Source organism: Zea mays, chromosome 5 (genome assembly GCF_902167145.1).
Source record: "Zea mays cultivar B73 chromosome 5, Zm-B73-REFERENCE-NAM-5.0, whole genome shotgun sequence".
NCBI classification, from domain to species: domain Eukaryota; kingdom Viridiplantae; phylum Streptophyta; class Magnoliopsida; order Poales; family Poaceae; genus Zea; species Zea mays.
The window spans coordinates 6,778,090-6,800,535 of record NC_050100.1 but is presented as its reverse complement, the minus strand read 5'-3'; the positions used below and the strand labels follow the sequence as shown (position 1 = coordinate 6,800,535).

Sequence of the window (22,446 nt, the reverse complement as noted above, 5' to 3'; positions counted from 1 at the left end):
CCAAAGCTCCAAAATGAAATGATTTAGTGCTTGCACTGAAAAAGGAACATTCTGTATGCTAATTCTCTAAAATGTGTATGGCTGAAATCGATATATTTGCAACATACGAATGACCTTTTTTAACAATTTGATGGAGCAGAATGGAGGATAATCTACCAGTTAATGTCCGGGAATATCAAGAACTTGCTAAGAAATTAATTCTAAAAAAAGTCATTACACGCTAAGAAAAATAATGTGCAAGCTACTGAATTTACAATCAAGCAAGGGTCGAGGAGTGGGAGGGAGGGTACTGGGCCCTAAAGGAGAAGTACCGAACCGGGCTAAACCCGCAGGAGAAGGTGAAGCTAGAGAAGGAGCCCATGGGGCAGTTCGTGGATGACGACATCAGGGACCTGCCAAGATCTCCATGGAGGAGATCGACGCCGCCAAGCCCACCAAGGACAACGTCGACGTCCGCCTCAAGTGGCTCGGCCTCTTCCACCGCTACAAGCACCAGTGTACACCCACTGATTCTACACCCCCTGCAATGGTGATTTACTTGCTGCTCTTAATGCAGTCGTTTGCGATTCAGTTTTAGACGACCATGTTCTTCAGTTCTTGGTGCACTAATTGTATAGTGGTGTCTCTGAGATCCATTTTATCAATATGGCCTGTGTCTAGGATATTTGATGGTACTACCATCCCCAATCATCTGAAGTTTCGACACAACAATTTTTTCATTTAGCACGCTCCCTGATAAGCCGCCAGTCTTGCCTTTGCTTCACTGTGCAGCTGCTCGATAACACTATATGTGCCTCTTGTAGGTTGTTGTTGCTGTTGGTAGGAGCGACCCCGCGAGCGTGACACAGACAAAGCAGCCTTCGGTGCCAGGTTCGATTTGGTTTCTGCAAAGTTTATCACTCCTACATTTTCACAATTAGTTTCTACAAATTATATCACTCCATTTCACTCCTATGAAATTACTGTGACTTAATTTCAATCGAGGTCATTCTTCTTGCTCCTTCGCTTTGCTTAGCAGTAAAGACAATAACTTCCTTTACCTTGCTCAATAGTTTGCCTTTTAATTTGAACAAAAATCTAATCACTTGACATTGCATGGGAGGTAAGCTCCTGTTTTTCACAAACTTTATCGGTGGACAGTTCATAGTCCTAACAGACCCATTAGTCCGATAGAACAGTTAGCATTAGGTAATTATTTTGGCATTGGCAATTTTGATCTACTCCTATTTTAAAACGCCATCATAGGGGTGCTTGCATTTCTTGTTCATGGTTTTATTGCTCAAGTAAAAATGTCTGCTTTTTATATTACTTATTACATATGCATGGAAAAGCATGTAGAAGGTAACACCAATAAAGTTTGGATCATATGTTTCCATCTATAATTGTTGTCTTGGTATTCTCAATGAGTGGACTTGTGCATCGGCATAATTTGTAGTCTCCATAAGGATGCTAATGATAGGTCCTCAACACAAGCCTTATTGGTAAGCTGAAAAACAGCTTCACACCTTCATTTCATTTCAATAATCGTCTGCAAGACTAAACCACTTATCTTATCCTTCCCTTCCTGTTGTCTTCGATGCAGGGCCATCCATTCTTGAGCGTGTATGATGACCTGCATGCAGGTAGGATTGGATCTCCCCTGGCCACCTTCAAGTAATGACAGTGTACTTGTTCTTTTAATCTTTTCTTTTTATGTATCCATCGTTGTGCACATAAGTGATACATTTTATTTTATAGTTTCAGGTAACTCTAATTTTTGTCCTCCTTATTAAGCGAAGGGTGTGGTGACACATTTCCCTTATTGGGCAAGGGTTGGGTTGTGTAGTGAGCTGTAAGGATTCAACAATTCACCTGATATCATGATCTAGATGGTTTTCTGAAATGTGCATTGAGCCATTAGGAAACACAAGTGGGATGTAGTGATAACAAATCTTTTTAGTCACAAAGATTTTTTTCTTGGAACCATTAATAGTTGGCTAACAGCTACAACGATACAAGAGTTTGTTTTAATATGTTGTGAATTGCAATGGTTACAAGTGCCTTTGTTTTTGTTTTGCAAAAAACAGACCACTTATCTGGTCTCAAGGTTCTTCATGGCCTTGACTCTCAAAGATCAGAGTATTCTTGTCAATGGGGATATCAATGAAGGTAAAGTTTCCACCCCTATCTTTTCTCAACCTATCCATTTTCTCTAAAATACAATAAAACGCTTTTGAATTATTGAGTTTGAAGAATTTTGTAATCTTCTCTTGCAGGCTTGCTTCGCCTTTGTCACAAGCTTCATCGTTTAAGGAAAGAATATGCATACACATTTGAAAGCACAAGCTTATCTTATCAGTGTTCTGAGGTTAGCAGGATCTTGCAAGGTAGGGGCACCATAGTTAGCATGAGACCCACTGAACGAATATGCATAACTACATTTGCATTAAACAGAAGATTGAACCAAATGAGCTACAACATAAGATTTTATTTGATAGAAGGGTCTAATGAAAACATTGGACCATGAGAGTGCAGAGGCAGGGCCATTGCTACTGCAAGTCGCCCCTAAGCCTGGTACTAAGAGTTGTAGGAGGCAAGAATTCACAGTTATCTTAGCCTACATGCTATTCTCTGAACACAATATTTACGAGCTTGATAGGCCTGTTTTGGAATACAAATTATGTGTCCGATAGGTAAATAATTTATGCAATGATTCTTAGACCTTTGGCTCTTACTGCTTCAAGGATTAATGTGTGACTGTTTAGCCTTCAATCCAAGCGGTATGCCACTAATCTCAAAAATTGCTTCTACGCAATATTTACTTGACAATTTATAGATTTGTTGTTTCTTAGAGATATTTTTTCATGTAATAGGTTATAAGGTTGTTCATGACATAAAGAGGTTTGTTGGTCATAACTTATACTATATGAAGATTATGGGAGTCAGCCCTAAATTCACATTTTCTGCAATCTACAGATTCATGTAAAAAAGTTCAATCTACAACAGCATTTCCTCAAAATGTCTAACAGACTTGTTTTCTTCAGGCTAGGGACCCAGGGGCTACACATCTTATAACTGAAAAACACATGAGCAGTATGTTGTTAACACTTTTTTTTCTTGTTCGTGTTTCATAGATAGAGGTATATAATATGGAGACGAATAATATTTAAACCATTAGAGACCCATGTAACAATAAAACAGATTGTTTAGCTATTATGCTCACTCAATATGGAGATCCTCAAGTATCTTAGAATCAGTTGGGCAAACACAAATTTACAGTCATAGTTTTCTTTGATGGTTTTTACAAATACTTGGTTTGCACTATTGATGAAAACATGGTATTGTTTCAAGCCAACCTTGAGCATTCATCTGAGAAGTTTGAAAATGTTACTATCCTTTCTGCTCTTAGTAAAATAGTTATTGGACTGTTACATAATGATCAAATATTGACCTATGCTAATCAAGAGTTGAACGAAAGAAGTGAAGATTCTTCTGTGTGTAGACAACCGAAACTTTTCTTGAATTGCCTCAAGATTGCTAATACATTTGTTGACTTACACTTCTAAATGGGATACATGTATCTGTCCTGCCTAAGTGCCCATGAGGATGACCCTGTCTATTTTAGTAATCTATAGGCTTTTTATGATATGCAGGTTTATGAGGTTGTCAAGTTTTCATTTCAATGCAAATCCAGCTGGACAACACCATGTCACAAAGCAGGTATTTAAGCAGATTTACAAAACCGCAAACTTGTTAGATGATTTTATTGGAAGTAAGGTGCTATAAGGAGTTTACATTTCAGTTTTTTAACTTGGTTGTGCTTCAAGTTTTTTCTACTTTATCTAATTTTGCTAGGCATCTCACATTAAAGGAAGATGCTATTCTTTTCGAGGTTTGTGCCATACTCATAGTACAAAGTAAAAATATAGTTGTCCATGTTTCTAAGGGCATCAACTTCATTTAGCATGAGATGCCTTCCCTGCTCCATGACAATAGTTGCACACATTATTTTTACCTTCTGCTGATCGACCAACACAAAAAATTGTCTCTTGTATCTAACTGCATTGCTACTGTATTTATTTCATTGGTTTTAGTGTGCTTCTAGATACAGTTCAGTCTTGGCGTCATCGAATCAATGAAACATGAAGTTAGAAGCACACTGAGATCCAGTGGCTTGTGACCCCTTGACCCTTTAGAGGAAGCGCACTAGAGTCATTGGCAAGAAGAAGAGGATCGCCAAGAAGTCTGAGGCTGCCGAGTACCAAAAGCTTCTTGCTCAGAGGCTGAAGGAACAGAGAGACCGCGAGAGCTTGGCCAAGAGGAGGTCCAAGCTTTCTGCCGCTTCCAAGGCTTCCGCTGCCACCGCCGCTTAAGAATGTTCGATGCTTTGAGATGTTTCAAGACCTATCTTGTTACACCTTAAATACCTTATGCTACTCTGATTGTGTTGCAACTTGCAACTGCCCCTGTACTTGATAGATTTGTATTAGATGCTCAAGCTACAGAGGGTAGGTTCCTAATTATGACCATATGACTATGTACTAAATTATATATCTGTTGCTAAGTTACAATACATACAAAATAAGTTTACTCCGACCATCTTGTAGAAAAACAAGTTATAGTGACTAAGGATATCTGAATTGCTCCTATGTTACTTTTTATATTCATGCTTGTAATTCCATTTACAATGTGAATATTGTGTATAGTAGCCATGACATGATAATAGATTGTTAGGGTCACTCATCAAATATTACTATGTGTCGTCGCAACGTACGGGCACTCCACTAGGGTTTAGGGTTTTACCTGTTGTGCTCTGTTAGGGTCACTCATCAAATATTACAGAGGGCAGGATCCATTTACAGTTGGAGCAGATACGCATGACGGGGGCACACATGAAACCTCTGTGATATCACCTGCTGTGCCCTATCCCCGCGGACTGCCGGTCGTCGACGCGTCTATGGTTGGAATGGACGGCTGTGAGAGCTCCCTCTTTTTTTCTTCACTTTTGTTACGTTACCTTACTCTCTGTCTCCGAATAGTTTATTTCTCGTTTGTAGAGAAATAAAATCTGTAAACTATAATAACATATACCGAATAAGTATTACTGACACAATCATAAAATATATTTTTATTTTTATATTGAAATATATTTGAAGACAAAAATGTCTAAAATGGCCAAGGATCGGCTCGAAGAGTTCACGATGATCAGCTCGAGGAGCTCATGAAGGAGGGGATGCATGCAATCTTGGCCAAGGATCGGCTCGGGGAGTTTGCGATGGATGTGTTTCGAATTTTTGGGCTTTCCTAACCTTTGATTTGGTTCGGTTGACATTTCTTTGTTTGGTCATCACTTGCCTGTTGATCTATTGACATGCCAGATTGGTATATATTATTCTTATGGCAGACATTGATTGTGGTGGATAGTACTTTCATTAGGTATGTTCTTGCATCTTTTTTCCTCATGTTACATGCCTGGGCTGTTGAAAATATAAGATCACAGAAAAATTGAATTCAACGACAGAAGTTCTTGTGTGCTAGCTGTTGTGCGCCGCTTGTGCGGTGCGGGAAGCAACTGACTATATAACAGCCACCCCGCCCCTACGTCGGCCGGTCGTGCACGGCTCACGCCTTCCCCGCCGCGCGCGCACTGGCTGCACTGTACGTCCTGCCGGTGGGCAACGGCGTGCATGCAACATATACATGCTTCGAAACGAAGCAACTTGCCTAGCTCCAGCCACCAAACAAGCGAGCTAGGGCCATTAAAACCCTCTCGTCCCTGCCCGGCACGGGCCCACCTGGTAGCCGCTACGTGCACGTGACGTCCTAACTACTTTCACGAGCACCTGGACCTAGCTGGATCGCATGCAAATCCATGCATGGCTTGGCTTTCTGCTGCACCCGCATGTGGTTCTCGAACATGATGTATACAGAGGAGTAGCACATCTGGTGGTGCAACGACTAGGTGTACTACCTCGTTGATGAGCCTGGTATATACTTTGTCTGACAGGCTAGCCAAAAGTCATCGAGACTCGCCATATCGCGCGCGTTTGACTACTATATCAAGGACTGTGCGTCATCTTAGCGCCGAAGGTGACGCATAGAAAGACCGACAATATTGACCAGTTCGTCATTCTCGCCACCGCCAGGGTAGTTTTTGTGTTGGCCTGCCTTTAATTCTCTTCGCAAACACACACTTGACTTTTTATTTAAGCAAGCACTTATGGTGGTGCGTGCCTAATGACTGACGATGTACGAGGGAATTTCTTCCGAAATGTGTGGGACGTGCTCTCCAACGATGAGACTATGCAAATCATGACATATATTGAAGTCTGATGCTACTGATGGTTGCAATGTAGTGGTGAAACAGTTAGATTAAAAGAACAAAATTTATGTATGGCCAGGATCACAAATGAATTATGAAACATTTTTTTATAACACTATAACACACATTTTGTATATAAGTTATCGTGGTAATATATGTTCCCGTTGCAACGCACGGGCACACACCTAGTTTTAAATATATGGCTCAAAACCATAAAACATCCTTCCAACAGCGGCCATATTTTATAAAATTTCATCAAATGGTTATAGGGTTCGGTCTCTCGGGTCCTAAATATAGTATCCATATACTGGAGCCCTATCCTCATTTCCACTTAATCTCCAACCATTTATTTCCTAATATCATGATTTATTTCCTAAATAGCATTATTTAAGGTCCGACTATTGGAGTAAACATTTCTTTTGAGACCCTAAACATTCTAAATATAGTCCTATTTTAAATTTTAGGACTCCATTTTAGGGTTTGTTGTTGGAGATGCTCTAAATGACTTATTTTACATGCAGACAACTAAACATAAACTCAGGAAAAATGAATACACACAGTGGTCCATGATAAAATGATATGGACAACTAATCAGATAGCAAGACTTGGGAACCACCCATGGCTGTAGAGGGCAATGCTAGAGATATAATCAGATAGGATATTTGATGGATATTGCTTTTTTATACTTATTTTCATATTTTCTCTTTAGAATCGATTCAATTATAGATATTATCGAGTTATGTCATATAAAATTTAAATGAATATTAACATTTTAAATATTCAACTTTAAGTGTACGTATACAGTTATAAACCGCATAAGGATTGGATACCGAACAAGGAGACTCAGAATACGGTCAGATCTATCTTTACCATTTACAACCTTATTAGCACAAGTACCCGAGAAGTGGACAGCTGAACCGAAACATCAGAGTCGTCATTCTCCCCCATTTTAGCCTTATCTCGTCCTGGACAAACTTCCTAGGCCAGGCCACATTCATGGCGTGACGATGGCACGCGTTTATCCAGTTGAGCAAGTTGCGTTTGATGTGTACGACAACGATACACCTGATCCCAATGTGCGCTCGTGAGCCGTGGCTAGGAAAAGGCTGGATTAGTAAACTGCTGGACTGTGGCCTGTTTGTTTGTTTGGGTTGCAAATAATGCACCACGATCCAGGCCCATCAGCAACGCAGCGATTTAAAGCTCGTTGTAAAAGACTAAAGGCAGGGGCCCGATCAGGAACGGGTCTCAGGTATGTTGGATTAATAGGTCTTTTAAATTCAATTAAATCCTAGAAAAATATCAAAAAACCTATGTATGGGTATGACTAATAAATGATGGAACAAATAGTCCTATATTGCTAGTTCAAGTAGAGTGAAACTAGTTTAAATATGGAAGCTACACTCATTCGTCAAGTCATGGATGAGGGGAGAGAATGTGGAGAACCAAACGTGTGTGCGCTCGCTTGCCTTGACTGGGTTGGGCGAAGGACGCGATCGATTCATGGATAACGTAACACGTAGATCGGATCGCTGGTGCTTATCGGTCCGTGGTCATGACCATATATCTCAAAACAAGTTAGGTTTTCGCCTCTGCTTATAGCCGCGTCGTCATCGTGGACCTCTTCATCCTGACTGCCGAGGTGCATTTGCGATCGGGAGAGAGGCCGAATAAGGTTTTTGGGAAGCGTCCTCACGCGACCGCTCTCGATCTTGTCGTCGACCCTGCTGCTTCCACGCAGTCGCCGTCTACCAGTATGTCTGATCAGTACACATCATCTGATTTAACCTCATACTTTAGTTTATTTATTATGGTAGTGTTGAGTATCATAATTAGCGGTACCTAGATTACGCTCTTAAAACAAGCTTAAAAAACTCTACCTAGGTACGTTCCCCGAGAGCGAGGAACCAGACCTCCGCCTCGCATGAGGTCCACGTCGGGGGTCTTCTCTAAAACTCCGTCTCAACCGAGCCTCCACGAGGGTCTTTCGAAATCTCCGTCTCGCCCGAGCTCGGTCTCGAGTAAGTCGCATGCGCAAATGTATTTGTTTAGTATTTATTTGAGTGTGGTGGATGTTATTAGTCTGTCACTATGTCAGTGTTGGTTCGTGGATGAAAGGATGAACGATCATTTCTGTAGTAGACTTGTTCCCCCGAAACATCCCTTGCTGTTTTCAGGCACTCAAGCCTTCATGGAATAGAAATTCCGTGGTGCGGAGCAGAATGGACTGACAACGCGCGTATGTGCTTGATCCAGAAAGGTGACAACGCGTGCACAGTCGTGTGGAAACGACTTTTGTTGCGGAATTCTCCAGCAGAGCTGCACTGTGTGCGTGCACAAGGATGCTCCGTATATAAAACAAGCCACGTTGAACTCTTATTAAAAAAAACACACACACACATTCAACTCAAAGGTTTTTTTTGCCGTGATTAAAACGCGGAAAGCAATGCGTTTTTCTCTCGATAAAATATAAATGGCGGTGAAACTACCGCATCAACCACCGTTAGGTCGTATTCAATCCATAAATAGGAGGTCCTAGACAGGAGTTCGTCTAAGGCTCGTACAATCAACTGTCTGTTTTAGTGCAAACAAAGTCGGTTAATGTTGCGCATGAAGACAAGATTAATCGTGAATACTATTTCCCATAACATTGTGCTGTTATCTGATAGAAAAATGGATGAAGCTTCCATAGGATAAAATGATTATGTATTTTAAAACCGTCAGTACAAATGATATATTATATATAATTGCACTGTACAGGTAGAGGTAGGCACTCTGCTTCGTCTTCACACTATGATTCACACAGTGGTTAACTGTTCTCACAAATTTCTGAATTATGTTGGATCTGAGCAAGAACCCATGAAACATTTAAAGGTACCAATGGCTATTAGAAGGCATAAATATGATAGTACTAGCCACCACATGTTGTTTCTTATACAAAAAAAACAAAATAAATTGTACTGTCGTGTTGTTTCTTAATATATATTTTTTTGCTAGCGAAGATGCATCAACACATTGTTGACTCAGCTCTGCACCAGTCTCGACACACAATGCTAGCTAGCAATCGTAGATTTCAATATGTTGATGTCTTTGCTGAACTCTTGAGCTTATACTTAGAAAATGTCTGGGAGCAAGAGAAATAAGGGGGTTTAGAGGGACTAAAATCTCTTTGCTATTTCAAATTCCAATTGTACGGCAAGAAAATTTTAGCCCTTCCAACCCATCAATTCCTCCTCCTTCTAAACAAGCCAAGTCTTAAAAGCGGCACAACTGCTGTATAAAACAAAGGCTTATCAACCGCCACTCCCTAGCTAATTAAAAAAAAAAAGCAAACGTAACACCAGAACGCGGAAAAGCGATGCATTTTTCTGAACCAGTAAAAGACAAGTGGCGGCGAAACCATCGCATCAACCAATATAATATTTGAGGAATGATAAAGAAGGCAACGTCTTCTTTCAACAGAAGCATTATTCTAGTAAAGTTCAAAAATCACAAAGCGTATGCGAACGGTAGTGGACTAGTGGTATCCTTCTTTTGTCATCCGCCACACAAAGAATTACTACTATACACTGACTTGCATCTCGACATGACATCCACGATAGTTTTTTTTTAAAAAAAAAAGAGACACATGATGAGATCCACGGCATGCAGAGCATGGATAAGGCTCGTCGAGACCATCGTCACAGCGAACGAAAGGAGGATGAAAAGGGCACAGAAAGAGCATTCCCTACCCGGGGCCTTCAAGTCGATCTGCAGATTGGTTATTTAATCGCGCGCAAATTAAAGTCGATGACGACCTGCTGCACCTTAATTCATGCATGCCATCTATCGTATGCATTCGCTCTGCTGAGGCTTTTAATCAGGCTGCCTACCAGCAGTTACATTTCGCTTTTCGATGATGTATAACAACAATGGTTAAGTTGCTCTCACATAATGGTTGGTAAGCACTCACTCCCATTTTCCCAAATAATGGTTGGTAAGCACTCACTCCCATTTTCCCAAATATTAAGCTGGCTCTAGCAAGGGTCCCTAAAGGTCTCTACGCTAAATATAGAGGATCAAACGATCCTCTACGCTCTCTAGCAGCGTTCTCTAAACCAGTAGCGTAGCTAGAATTTTTTCGTGAGGTATGCCATTAGATTTTTTTTAAATAATTTAATATAATATATAATAATTTGGTATTTAGTTTAAAATATAAAGATAAAAAATAGCATATAACTCTATAGATTAAACATTTAAGTCTATAAATGTGTATATTAGAATGCAAATATAATATATATCAGTATTTTTATATGGATCTTGGTGGACTGTTAATCCGGTGGGCCGGCTTAGGATATGTCGTGGCCCACCCGAACCACCCACTGTCTACGCCACTGCTCTAAACGGTCCTCTATCCATTTGATTACTTTAAATAATCGGTTTAGTAAAACTAAAATATGTACAATATATTTGAAAGTATGACAAATACGTATGTACAAAAAATAAAAAAATGTCTATAATATAGATATTTGCGTATAGAGGACGTGATTTAGAGGACGTTGTTGTTGTTGTTGTAGAAGAAGTAGATATAGAGGATGAATTTTTATAAAGAAGATTGTAAATGATAGATATGAGATGTATATAGAAGTTGTTGTTGGAGACAGCTAATTACGCAGCACGCCGTAGGCACATCGACTGGCATGCATTCACCCGGAGGAAGAAGTCGGCAGCCCGGCCGGTGCGGTGGAAGCTGGGGCTAGTTGGGTTTGGCTGTTCACATACTCATACGCAAGGAAGGATGAGAAGCACGCGTGACGACGGCGCCGGCCGGCCGACCGACGCGGACAAGGCGCGCGCGCGGGTCCAAGGCGGACTCACCTTGAATTGTTTTGGCGCCGTGCGTGCATGCAATCGGCAAAGCAGCTTTACCCTGAGAGCTAGGCTGAGCCGCTGAGGGAGACGTACGACGCAGCGAGCCCGGCGATTGTGACACTGACAGCCGGTGCATGCACGACGCCGCCAGTCGGCTAGCCACACACAGCGCCATGCATTCACTTCGAGGGATCGCGACGCCTGATTGACGGCGACGCGCTCGGCGCAACTGGCCAAGTGACCGGCCGTCGGCCGCGCGCGCAAACGACGCACGCACGGCGAGGGTGGAGTGGGCAGTAGGGCTCCCCCGCTGTTCGCAGGCGCCCTGATGAGCAGCAACAGAGGTAAGAGGCGGTTAATAATGAGCAACTCGATCGATCGTAGGGAATGCATCGGCCGTGCTATATCTAGCTAGCCATCCTCCATTTCTTGTCGGGTTCCTCGTGACTGTGTGTGGTTGAGATGTAGCATCGTCATCGTGCAGTGCAGAGTGGTGCGGCCGTACATATATAAAGGCGAACGAACGAACGGCGATGGAACGAAAAGCGAGCCAGTCGCTGGAGTGGAGTCTGATAGATGATGGCACATCACGATACTGGACCATCATGAGTCGGCGCCGATGCTGCAAGCTGACCATGAAATAATCTTTTTTTTTTTTTGGCGGCTCTAGAGATGATTTGCGCGGACTGGCTTATTATTTTACCTGCGAATTGCATCTTATCTTATGACGATTTTTACGGCTTTAGAGATACTGTACATTGCATCTTATGATGGTTTTTACGGCTTTTATAGTCCGGTAGAATTGCTTGTTCCGGATACCTCATGCCTTATTCACTTATTCCCATTATACATGAATTTGATAGAATTGATAAATATTTAGAAAAACTTTAACTTGCTTGAGATTTAAATTCACTCAATCACGTTCAATCTATATGGATTGAGAACTAATCGGACAAACCCTCGAGCTGTTAAACCAGAACTCTGAAACCCCGTACATATTGCTTGTTGGACATAAGGTCGGAGTGATAATATAGTAGCGGCGGGTGAGGCTACTATATATGGTCACTGCTAGTGCCTTTTTCTTTTCTTTTCATGACATCAAAAGACGGGTCCGTGGCTTTGACTGTTATTATTTTTTCGTGGATTGACCTCTTGTACATTAAATCAGCGTTTTTTTTCGTCTAACTTAAATTATCATGTACGTTGCCGTCTTTTCTCGTCCTATATATACCTTGTTTCCAGATTGAAAGGTCAAAAAACGGATTTCCTTTTTTTAAAAAAGAAAACCTTTTAAACTGCGCTACAACTCTGGGAAAACAGTGTCCGCACGATGAATTTCACAGCGATTTCGTTATTATCACTGATGGCATTCAGTTCACTAACCCGTCACTATATAAAATGCGCCTGTCAAGCAAATTAAATTGCAGTGTGGCATGGTGACCTGTCATGAGGCACGGTAATCCAAACCTATTCTAGTCAATCGAAGTAACAACGTTTCCCTTCCCCTGCCTCGTTCCGGTGGAGATCATCAAATATCTACGCACACTCTTTAGTCTTAACTACCTGCTGTCGTGTACGACACCGGTTCGCTCGGCATGCAGATCGTTGACTCGGATTCACAATCCCGTCATTCCATTTCCCACCACCGGAAAAAAAAGGCTGCGCTGTAAACGTCAGAACGTGACCGAACCGAACCACACGTCTCACGCCGGCCGGCCGTTCCACGGCCTCAGTCCACCTCCGGCGCTCGCGCTCCGCTCGATCGGTCAGGCGGAATATGAAAGAAAAGGCGAAATTGGGAACCAAAACCAAGGGCCCTGGCCCCTGGGGATTTCCGATTCTCCGCGGAGCAGGTACCAGCTCACGCGCGCCCTGGCCGTGGGATCTCACACGCGGCAGCCCGCCGCGCGCCAGGATCCCGAGGGAAATCGCGCGGAAGCCGCCCGTGCCGGGGACAGCGACACCTGGGGCGCGGCCGCGGACAGCGACCGGCCCGTGCTGCTCGCGCGTCCAGATCGGACGACAGCGCCGGGCCCCGGCCCCCCGATCGAAAAGCCCCCGGATCGCACGCGCATCTCCCTTGTCTCCAGCTCGATCGGTCACTCACTCCCCCTCCCTCCCTCTCCCCCGCGCCGCTACCGCCTCGCCTATAAAAGGTCCCGGCCGTGTCCCCGCCTCGGCTCAGGCTCTCATATCTAGCATTCTAGCACCAGCAGCTACCAGGAGTAGTGGTTTCTCTTGCGTCCGCCTCAGGGCTTGCGTCCCCCCGATCTGTGTCGCGGAGGCGGCGAGCGGCTTGGCCGGCCGGGAGAGAGTGAGATCGAGCTGCGAGGGCGACACTCGGACGGAGGTCGGTCGAGAAGAGGCCAACGATCGACGAGAGGAGAAGGAGATCACGCAGCCGCCTGCAAGAAATTCAGCAGCAGGAGAGGATCGATCGAGGAAGATGTGCATGGACGGCGCCGTGCCGGTGAAGAGGGTCTGGCTCGGCATCGCCGCGCGCCTCGGCCTCCGCCGAAAGACCGGTACGTACGCTTGCTATACCTGCATGCCTCTAAGGCTCCGGACCTACTCGTCGTCCCTAGCTAGCTCTCAGTCGTCGGTCGACGGTCGTACGCCGTCGCCGATTAGCGGGTAGTACTAGCACTAGCACCTCGTTCGACCTTTGGTTACTGTTTCTCATCGACGGACGGCCGGGCTGGTGAATGCAGGCCTGAGGAAGCTGAGGAAGGAGGTGCGCACGTGCGAGTACCGCGACGTGCACGTCATGTGGGAGATGCTGCGGGCGACGGACGGGCCGGCGGTGCCGCTGGCGGAGAAGGAGGCCGCGGCGGCGGCGGCCGTCGCGGCCGCCGCAGGCGCCAGGAAGAGGAGGAACGCGTGGAGGCGGTTCGTCTACTACTGCTGCGCGTTCTGAGCGACGCGCGTCGATCGATCGATCAGCCTGGCTGATGAACCCAACGGCCGGCGTCCTAGCTTTGTGCTGGTGATCGTCCTAGGCTAGCTAGCTCCTCAAAGATCCAAGGTCGCGAGCTTTGTGAACCCGTGACCAAAATCTCGAACGTGATCGGGCCATCGGGGGCGTCATCAGGGGAACGTGAGCTCGTTCGAGACTCGAGACTATCATCGTCTCGTCCCCCGGCGAAGATCGAGAGTATGAGTACATAGGAAGAGTTTGGAGTGGGTGCGGAGAGAAAGGGATGATCGAGATGTACAAAAAATAACTTCGAACCAAAGAAGACTTTTGCTTTGATTCGTGCCAGTGCTTAATTCTACGTTTTGCCTTTGTCAGTTACTCCTAAAAAGATCGTTGACGATCGAGAGGAGGCACACAGCACACAGGTGTATCATGACATGCATATACCTAGAGTACAGCTGGAACCACTGGAGTCGTCAGCGTGTGAAGACGAGGAAAGCACGTAGTCACGCTGGTCTTCCCGCAACCGCAAGAAAAAAAACAAAAAGACATGTGGAACGGAGCTGGTGTTGATCATCACTACCAGTCTACCACCCTTCTGTTCTACAACTGACGCACTCAAGCAGTCAAGACTCGGGCTCAACCAGCCGCATAACATCCTGGCGTTTCTTGCTTGCAAGCGATGGCCAACTACTTGAGCTTTATGGACGCTGTTTTGCGGCAAATCCGCGTAGCCCAAGACTGTCTGGATCCAACGGAGAGCGAGGTGGTGCGGCGTTGTGCACAGCGCATGCAGTAGCAGATATGAAAGGAAGATTTGTGCCAACATTTTACAATTATCCAGGAGAAAAAGAAAGAAAGGAGAGATACAACTCCCCTAAGCCTGTTCATTTGGCTTTAATCCATATCGGATTTAATCCAAAATAAACGGTAGCATGAAAAATGCTATGGAGTGAAAAAAATATCAATATTTTAGTATATTATTTATGATATCTTAATAAGCTTGCGCTCATATCACATCCACTAGAAAACGATAGAATGAAGGCAAGTTATGTTGGTTGCCCGGCCCGGCGGCCCCCGCCCTGTTCCAATCATAAGTTCACAATTATCATTTGTCTGCATGCATGTATGAGTTCGGTTAAGATCTGTGTGTCTGATTCCGGCTTCATAGAAGCCCAGAATATCAATATTTTTATGACTGCGCGACCAAAGAGTTCAGAAGTTGTTCGCTGGCTTTAATATAATCCGAAATGGCTTCTACTGTTTTTATAGTGTTTTATCTCTATAGATTACAGCTATAGCAGTCTCAATAAGTGGTGTTTTATCTCTATAGATTACAGCTATAGCAGTCTCAATAGGTGGCTTTAATTCGAAGCGAACAACTTCCGTGCTGTTCGACACAAACTGAAACCGCCGTATCTTTTAAGCCTTGTGCGATATTCACCTCAATTCACTGCTAATCAGCAATATAACTGTATATTCTGTTACAACAGATTACATCGCGGAATCTATATAACTCGAGATGGCGTACATGGGAAAATAGAAGGAAACTAAACCAACGCCCAGTAATGACACGAGTATTTATTATTTTTTTTAAAGAGGAAGAACCCAGCTTTTATGAAAGCAGTATGAGGTACACAATACTAGGAACTCTAGTTTTACAGAGAGAAGTAAAAGAGACTACTATTACCAGGTTTAGATCCCGTAGACATCCGTGGGTATAAAAGCCGAAGGGCTAAAGTTCTTCATCCAGCAGATAACCTCGCGCTTCACATGGATGCTACGCTCCTGATTCACCTCCTTTAGCAACACATTCCACTTCTACAACAAGGATATAGCAATATAGACTACATCAGTAGGTGACTTCGAGAATCTCTTTTCGATGACCATCTGCCCATCTTGTTCCTAGTGATCCAAAGAGCGCAAAAAAAAAAAAAAAACCAGAAACATGATTAATCTAATTGGTAGAGGCCCCTTGCCCTAAAGCCAAGTCTCAGGAAAGTCCTTAGGAGATAAGAGGCACAGATTCCCATTTGAAAACAACTTACAGAATCGTCAAATCAACTTACCTAAGACACATTTGAAGGAAATGTGATCATTTGATTATGGGATAGCACAAACACAAAAATTGTCATTACTCTTCCAACCTCTCTTAGTATTACTGTTTAGAAAAATGTGTTGTAGTTTACCACTCTGACATTCTTAGTGGCAATGTCATAACTTTCTTGGTTTACTCACCTGGGAACAGTGAAATACCATAAGCTACGCTTAAGCAGCACTAATCAGAAATCCTGCACTTCATGACAGTGTGTGACTCCAGAGCCCTGAAAATTGGCAGAACAGACAGAAATGGGGATATTCCTTGATGAGAATCCATCCAGAAAAGGAGGCTTGATTGACATCAAAGATTTGATCAACATGAATCAGCAGATGGCATTCACAAATTTAGAAACATGATTGCACCTTGCTGAATCTCCATCGCTGTCCATGGGCATGACGTGCAATCCACGAACCACTAACCTGCAAGACAACTGAAAAAGTACAAGATCTCGAGATAATGGTCAGCTAAACATAAGAATTCAGGTAATTTCCTCTAGGTTAAAAGGATAATATTTCTCAATCACATATGGGTTCTTAGATCTGAGACAGCAGAAACTTGGGGGTTTCAAGTACAGTGTAACCGTGTAAGCTGCTTGTGAACCAAACCTAATTTGAGCTGGTTATTCCAGGTAGCTTCAATAAGGATAGCAAGCACCTGGTAGCATTCAGCCCTGTCATCCTGGCTACCAAGGTTCCTAGCGGGCACTATAGATATGTGGAAACGTCAAAAAAACAAGTCAACTGATAAATAAACATCATATGCAAGAAAAATTAGACTATATAACAACATTTGACATGCTAAGAACATAGCAAAAAGTTCGACAAAGACACCATGCTTCTCAACAAAAGAGGATAGTCTGAACTCGAGCTTACCATTCTAAGAGGGTAAAATCCTTTTTTTTTTACAGCCCTATATGTCTATACCACTTCAGTGAGATAATAAAAAGAAAAATATGCTCAAGACAAGCAAAGTTTTGTAATGGCGTACAGAAACAAAGCATAAGTTGTGTCAAAAACTCAAAATAAAACCCAAATTACTAAACTAAGACATTTGTCCCAAAGCAACTGATGCAATCTTTGGCTTGAACCGGGTGCTGAAAAAATCACAACAAAGAATACCAACTCCAAGAAAACATTAAAAAATGTTAACAAAAAAACATTTGAATAACTTTTGCGCAGTTCATGGATACTAGAACAAGGTGCATAGTGTATTCAAGCAAAATTCCAAAACAGAATATGAAACTCTTTGATGCTAGAATAAAAGAAACTACAGTAATAGACGCGAAATCAACACACCAGAGAACCAGAAATTTGATTCGATTAGAAAAGTACATATCATAATTCCTGGCAACTCAACTGTAACTCATTTGGATGAATGCATGTTTAGAACATTTATATTCCAGCCATAGGAGAGAATTTGAAGTCCTTGGGCATAAAAAACATATATTTATTCAACAGGGTTAAACTTTTATCTTAATTGCAATCGGTCATTGCCATAATCTGAATACAATGTACAGGAGCAATGAGCCATTAAAGGCATCATTTATGATCATTGATCACTGAGAAAAATGATTACATTTAAGTCTGTAATAAGAGGAAAATGCTCTATTACAACATCGCAACAAATCTCTAAAAGTACTACCGGAACATAGTCTGTGCCAAGAGTTGAGAGTATGTTTGTCAAGGAGTTACTCAGCTTGACCTGGACATCAGCCAACCATATTGATTCTTCGATTTATTATCGACGGGCTATATATTCCCAAAAAAGAATTTATGCTACACTGTCCATTGCATCACCCTTTGTTCACTTGTTGGGCCTTGGTATTTCTTGCCCGTGACTCCGTGAGTGCTGCAATACTCAGATTTTGTAGCGCTGTTGGATCTGCCGCTTCATTTACTTCAATGCCAGCTAACAGCATCTCCTTTTGAGAAATTCATCAGCTATAACGGGCTACTATGTATCATTCCCCTCCAAATGTCATTGCCTGTATCTTCTCGATTTGCGTGGGGCAATTTGGACCAAGCAAACGTGGATCAGATTGCACAGCAACTGCAAAATCTTGCAACGTTGTACACTGACCCTGATTTGGATGTTGCAAAGAATTCATTCTACCAGCAAACTTTTGATTGACTTTGCTAATTCTTCTACTGCTGGCTCTTACCCTCGACAAATCTACGGTCGGTTTAATCAATCTTCGCAACAGCTCATCTAACCCATGATTCAAAGCATCGACGGCTTGCACCGTCACTCCAGTGCCGTTACTGTACAGCCACCGCTGCAAACCCTCGCACAGAGAACCCGTATCCAGCAATTGTCCAGAATCATAGCATGACACCACTGAATCATCCAACTTCCTCCTTACCCTCATACCACTGCCCCCAGCGACTGAAATCCCCAATGGCGCTGTTATCGGGCTCCGGCTCTGGACACACGGAGCATACCTAACCTGCTCCACCTCCTCCCCATCTTCCACGGACACCAGCTTCCCCACCGGCGCCCCCCGCTCCCTCGCCAGCTCGCCATCACCCGAATCAACCACTGCCCCCACATTCTCCACCACCGGCAGCGCAACGCCCACGCACTGCCCGCTGGGGGCGGTGGTGGTGCCCGACTGCCCCGTCACCGCCTGCCGGCTGAGCGGAGGCACCCCCGACAGAGCATTGCCTATGATCCCCCTAATGAGCGCGTTGTGCAGCGCGATGTTCTCCTTGCCGATGGTGGCCAAGCAGAGCCTGTCGAACTCCACCTTGGTGAGCTTCAGGTTCAGCAGCCTGGCGAGGTGCGCGAAGTACTTGACCGCCCGCTCCCGACCCAGGCGCTTCACCAGGCGCTGCTTCAGCTCGGTGACATCGACGCGCGCCGTCTTGCGGCAGGTCGCCATCAACCGCTCCCGGAATGCTGCCCCCGCGCTCGCCCCGGTAGGAACCCTAACGATGCAAGCCCGGGTGCTCAGATCTAACCGAACCAGCACGGCCCGTCGGCCCCGAAGAAATCGGGGCAAGGATGGAGCGCAGGGAAGAGCAGAACTTACTTGGAATCCTCGATTCGGTGGGGAATTCGTCGCTAGGGTTTCGCCGTAGCTGCGCGATCGGGGTAGGGGGTGGGGGAGGGTGAAGGGGAACGAACTCAGCGACGGAGGGCGGACCGGGTGTACGACGAGTCGTGGGTGGGCGACGCGAAGCCGCGAAGGCCGAAGGGTAGTTGGCAGGGAGCAGTGTCAGCGGGCGCGGGTGTATGAGGCTGGGCCGTGTCTGGTTGGTGGCTGTTTGGGCCGAGAGAGGAAATGGCTGCGGTCAACGGCACGTGCGGGTTTGGAGTGTGACATGACAACTGACAGCTGACGCCGGTCGGCGAAACCTTGCGGTGCAGTATCGTCTCATACTGTCTCCAACGTCATTCCCTAAATTTCATCACCTAAATCAATATTTTCTATCATTTACAACACTCTCTAAAAGATTATGTTCTCTATATTTTCTCCATCTCCAGCAATGTTCTCTAAATTTCATCCTCTATATCAACATTGTATCGTAGGGTTTGGAGTTTAAAGTCTCGAGTTAACCTTGCTGGTTTAGATAATAAATCCGCAAAATCTAAAATCCTATCTGATTCTGTGCACGCACGTAACTAATTCTGCGCACACGCGGAGCGTCCACACCCACACCGCTGACGGACAGTTCGGACCGCGTACCGTCCGGTCTCAGGGCCGGACACCGGTCTCAGGGACGGCTGGGATCAAAGGCAAGGGATAATCATGCCTTGCGGTGAGTAGAAGCAGGGGCAGAGGGTGGCTGCCAAAGGAGTAGCCGCCAAGGCTGTGTGGCGGCGGCGTTCAACGCCCAGCCGTATCCTACGGCTTGCTCGCACGGCCGGCCGGCTTCTCCGCTGCTCCTCTGCAACCACCTGCGGCTCGCCCGGCTCCATAAGTATAGCGTCTTGCCCCCTGTTCAGGCCAGCTCGCAGAGACGCAAGTTTCTCTGTTCTTCTTCCCCTCTCAGTTACAGTCGTGATTTGGAGCGATTTGTTCGTTCCTGGTGTTCTTGTGGTGATTCTTGCCAGTGGTGATTGGGAGTGGAAGAGAGTAGAGCTGCGTTGGTGGCTCTCTTGTGCCCTGTTGCTCGATCCGTGCGCCTGTGTGGTGTTCGGTCTGTTCTGATTATTGTCCACCGTGGCCTGGTGCTTGGGCTCCCTGTTGCGCGGTGTTCCTCTTCTCGGGCTGGTGTCGAGGACGTCTCCCTCGACTCCGGCAGCGGCTCTAGTATCTCCGTCAACCTCCCGCCGTGCAGGTCCGGACGTGGGCGGCGGAATTGGTTTTCTGGGACAGAACCTCGTGTTCGCTGAGCTGGTCTTCCCACGTAGACAATCTACGTGCTGTGAGTTACCCGTTGCCTCTATTTATTTATTGAGTAATTTTGTGCAATCTGCTAGTATTATTTACTTGGGTGTGATTGCACAATTTGTGGGCGGATTTATTAGCTCAATGATGATAGCGGTGTAGTGAGACAACGTGACAGTCTGGGTTTTAGTGTGTTGTTAATTTTCAGCATTGATATTATTTGTGCCTAGTCATCTCTTTTACTATATTGTGCAGGCTGATTATTTAAGTTCATTATTGTTCCTTAATTCCTGTGCACACTGTTTTGATCTTGATATTCATGCTTGATTTCTAGGCTTATAATATTTGAACTAAAACCCTGATTTGGTAAAATAGGACTGTCACGTTAGTCGAGGATCTTTGATCACCACTTAGCGTTGGAGGGCTGTTTAGTGCAGCAACCCGCTATTTTGAGAGCAATATTTTGAGATAAACGATCATGTTTATTAGTTTAATCTGCCTTCTTCATCTGCAAGCCATGTTTAATTATGAAATGGATCTGAGTAGCTATTTTACATGTTTACATGTTCTAGAATTGCTACTGTTCATTGCTGCAATAATTATATATGTCATTTATCTGAGTTATATGCTTGTTTTATTCGGAATTAGAATATTTAATTTATTTAAATATGAAGGAAGCATGTCACTTATTTCTCTAAATTTACAACAATCCAGAAAACCAATTCGTATTATGGCCTCCAGTTCTGATGTCATTAAGCCTGAAGCGTTCGACGGCGCTAGCTTTAAGCGCTGGCAGATTAAGACTCGCATGTGGCTCACTGACCTAAAATTATTTTGGGTAGTGACGTCGGCTGTTCCCCAGGCTGCATCAGATGATTCTGATGATGCAGCGAAGGCCACCGCACTAGCGGAGAAGGCCAAGTGGGACGAAGCCAATGAGGCATGCTTGTCTCGTCTGCTGAACGTTTTGTCGAACCGCTTATTTGACGTATACTCTGCTTTTACCTCCGCTAAGGGTCTATGGACTGATCTTGAGAACGAGTTCTCTGAAGTTGACAATGGCAATGAGTCATTCACAACGGAAAACTACCTCAACTATAAAATGGTTGAGGGAAGGTCTGTTATGGAGCAGCTACAGGAGATTCAACTCCTTGTTAGGGACTTGGTCCAATATGGCTGCGTCCTACCAGACAGTTTTCAAGTGAATGCAATACTGGCAAAGCTCCCGCCTTCTTGGCGAGACTTTGTGACTTCACGCCGCCACATGAAGAAGCAAATGACTCTCACTGAGTTGTCAGCTGCGATAAATGTGGAAGAGCGTGCAAGGTCCAGTAACAAGCCATCCCAGCAACTCCAGGCTCGCGTTGTTGAGAAGGGTGGAGATAGAAAATTCCAGAAGAAGAAGAAGAACTCTCCACAGAAGAATATGAACCAACCTAAGTCCAAAAAGATGAAGAAGAAAAAGGAGGACTTTATCTGCTACGTTTGTGGTGTCTCCGGGCATACAACTCGGAGGTGCAAACTTAGGAAGGGAAAAGGTCCTCCACCTCAGCGCAAAGAAGGGAACGTGGTGGTTAACTCCACCCCAGGGTATGCACTTCAGGCCTTTATGGCAAGTCCATCAGATGACTGGTAGATGGATTCCGGTGCTACTGTTCATATTTGTGCTGATCGATCCATGTTCTCTTCATTCCAGGGATTCAACAGCGCACCAGTCCTGATGGGAAATGGTGTTCCGGCAGCAGTTCGAGGTACTGGACAGGTCTACCTGAAGTTAACTTCAGGAAAGACGCTCGTGCTGAAGGACGTACTCTATGTGCCCTCGATGAGCCGGAACCTCATTTCAGTGTCGCTGTTATGTCGACAGGGTCTCAAATTAGTGTTTGAGTCTAATAAAGTGGTCCTGTCTAAGTTTGGTACTTTTGTTGGAAAGTCATATGAGT

At 44.5% G+C, this 22,446-nt stretch overlaps 2 protein-coding genes and 1 pseudogene across 10 annotated transcripts; 2 read left to right on the top strand and 1 right to left on the bottom strand.

Moving 5' to 3' along the window:
• The first annotated feature begins 301 nt into the window (after window positions 1–301).
• Window positions 302–4,520, top strand: LOC109939511 (40S ribosomal protein S6-1; annotated as a pseudogene). Its single transcript, NR_164644.1, has 7 exons — window positions 302–529; window positions 804–1,653; window positions 2,067–2,148; window positions 2,256–2,366; window positions 3,024–3,072; window positions 3,633–3,699; window positions 4,074–4,520. The product of NR_164644.1 is annotated as a 40S ribosomal protein S6-1 (transcript).
• An 8,815-nt stretch (window positions 4,521–13,335) lies between these two features.
• On the top strand, window positions 13,336–14,406 carry LOC100275806 (uncharacterized). Its single transcript, NM_001149803.2, is given in 2 exon segments — window positions 13,336–13,677; window positions 13,864–14,406. Coding segments are annotated over 2 exon segments (285 nt in total). The 5' UTR covers window positions 13,336–13,598; the 3' UTR covers window positions 14,070–14,406.
• Window positions 14,407–15,627: 1,221 nt separating this feature from the next.
• Window positions 15,628–19,435, bottom strand: LOC100216774 (uncharacterized). 8 transcript variants are annotated; one of them, XM_008683053.2, is made up of 4 exons: window positions 19,202–19,430; window positions 16,533–19,097; window positions 16,139–16,393; window positions 15,628–15,974 (listed from the first exon to the last, which is right to left on the bottom strand). In XM_008683053.2, exon 2 carries the CDS (start codon window positions 19,049–19,051, stop codon window positions 18,131–18,133), a length of 921 nt encoding a protein of 306 aa, XP_008681275.1. In that variant the 5' UTR covers window positions 19,052–19,097; window positions 19,202–19,430; the 3' UTR covers window positions 15,628–15,974; window positions 16,139–16,393; window positions 16,533–18,130. The 8 variants fall into 8 exon arrangements, with proteins under 8 accessions (XP_008681275.1, XP_008681277.1, XP_008681278.1 ...); XM_008683055.2 differs by having other exon boundaries at window positions 15,628–16,230; window positions 16,308–16,393; XM_008683056.2 differs by having other exon boundaries at window positions 16,308–16,393.
• Window positions 19,436–22,446: the final 3,011 nt, after the last annotated feature.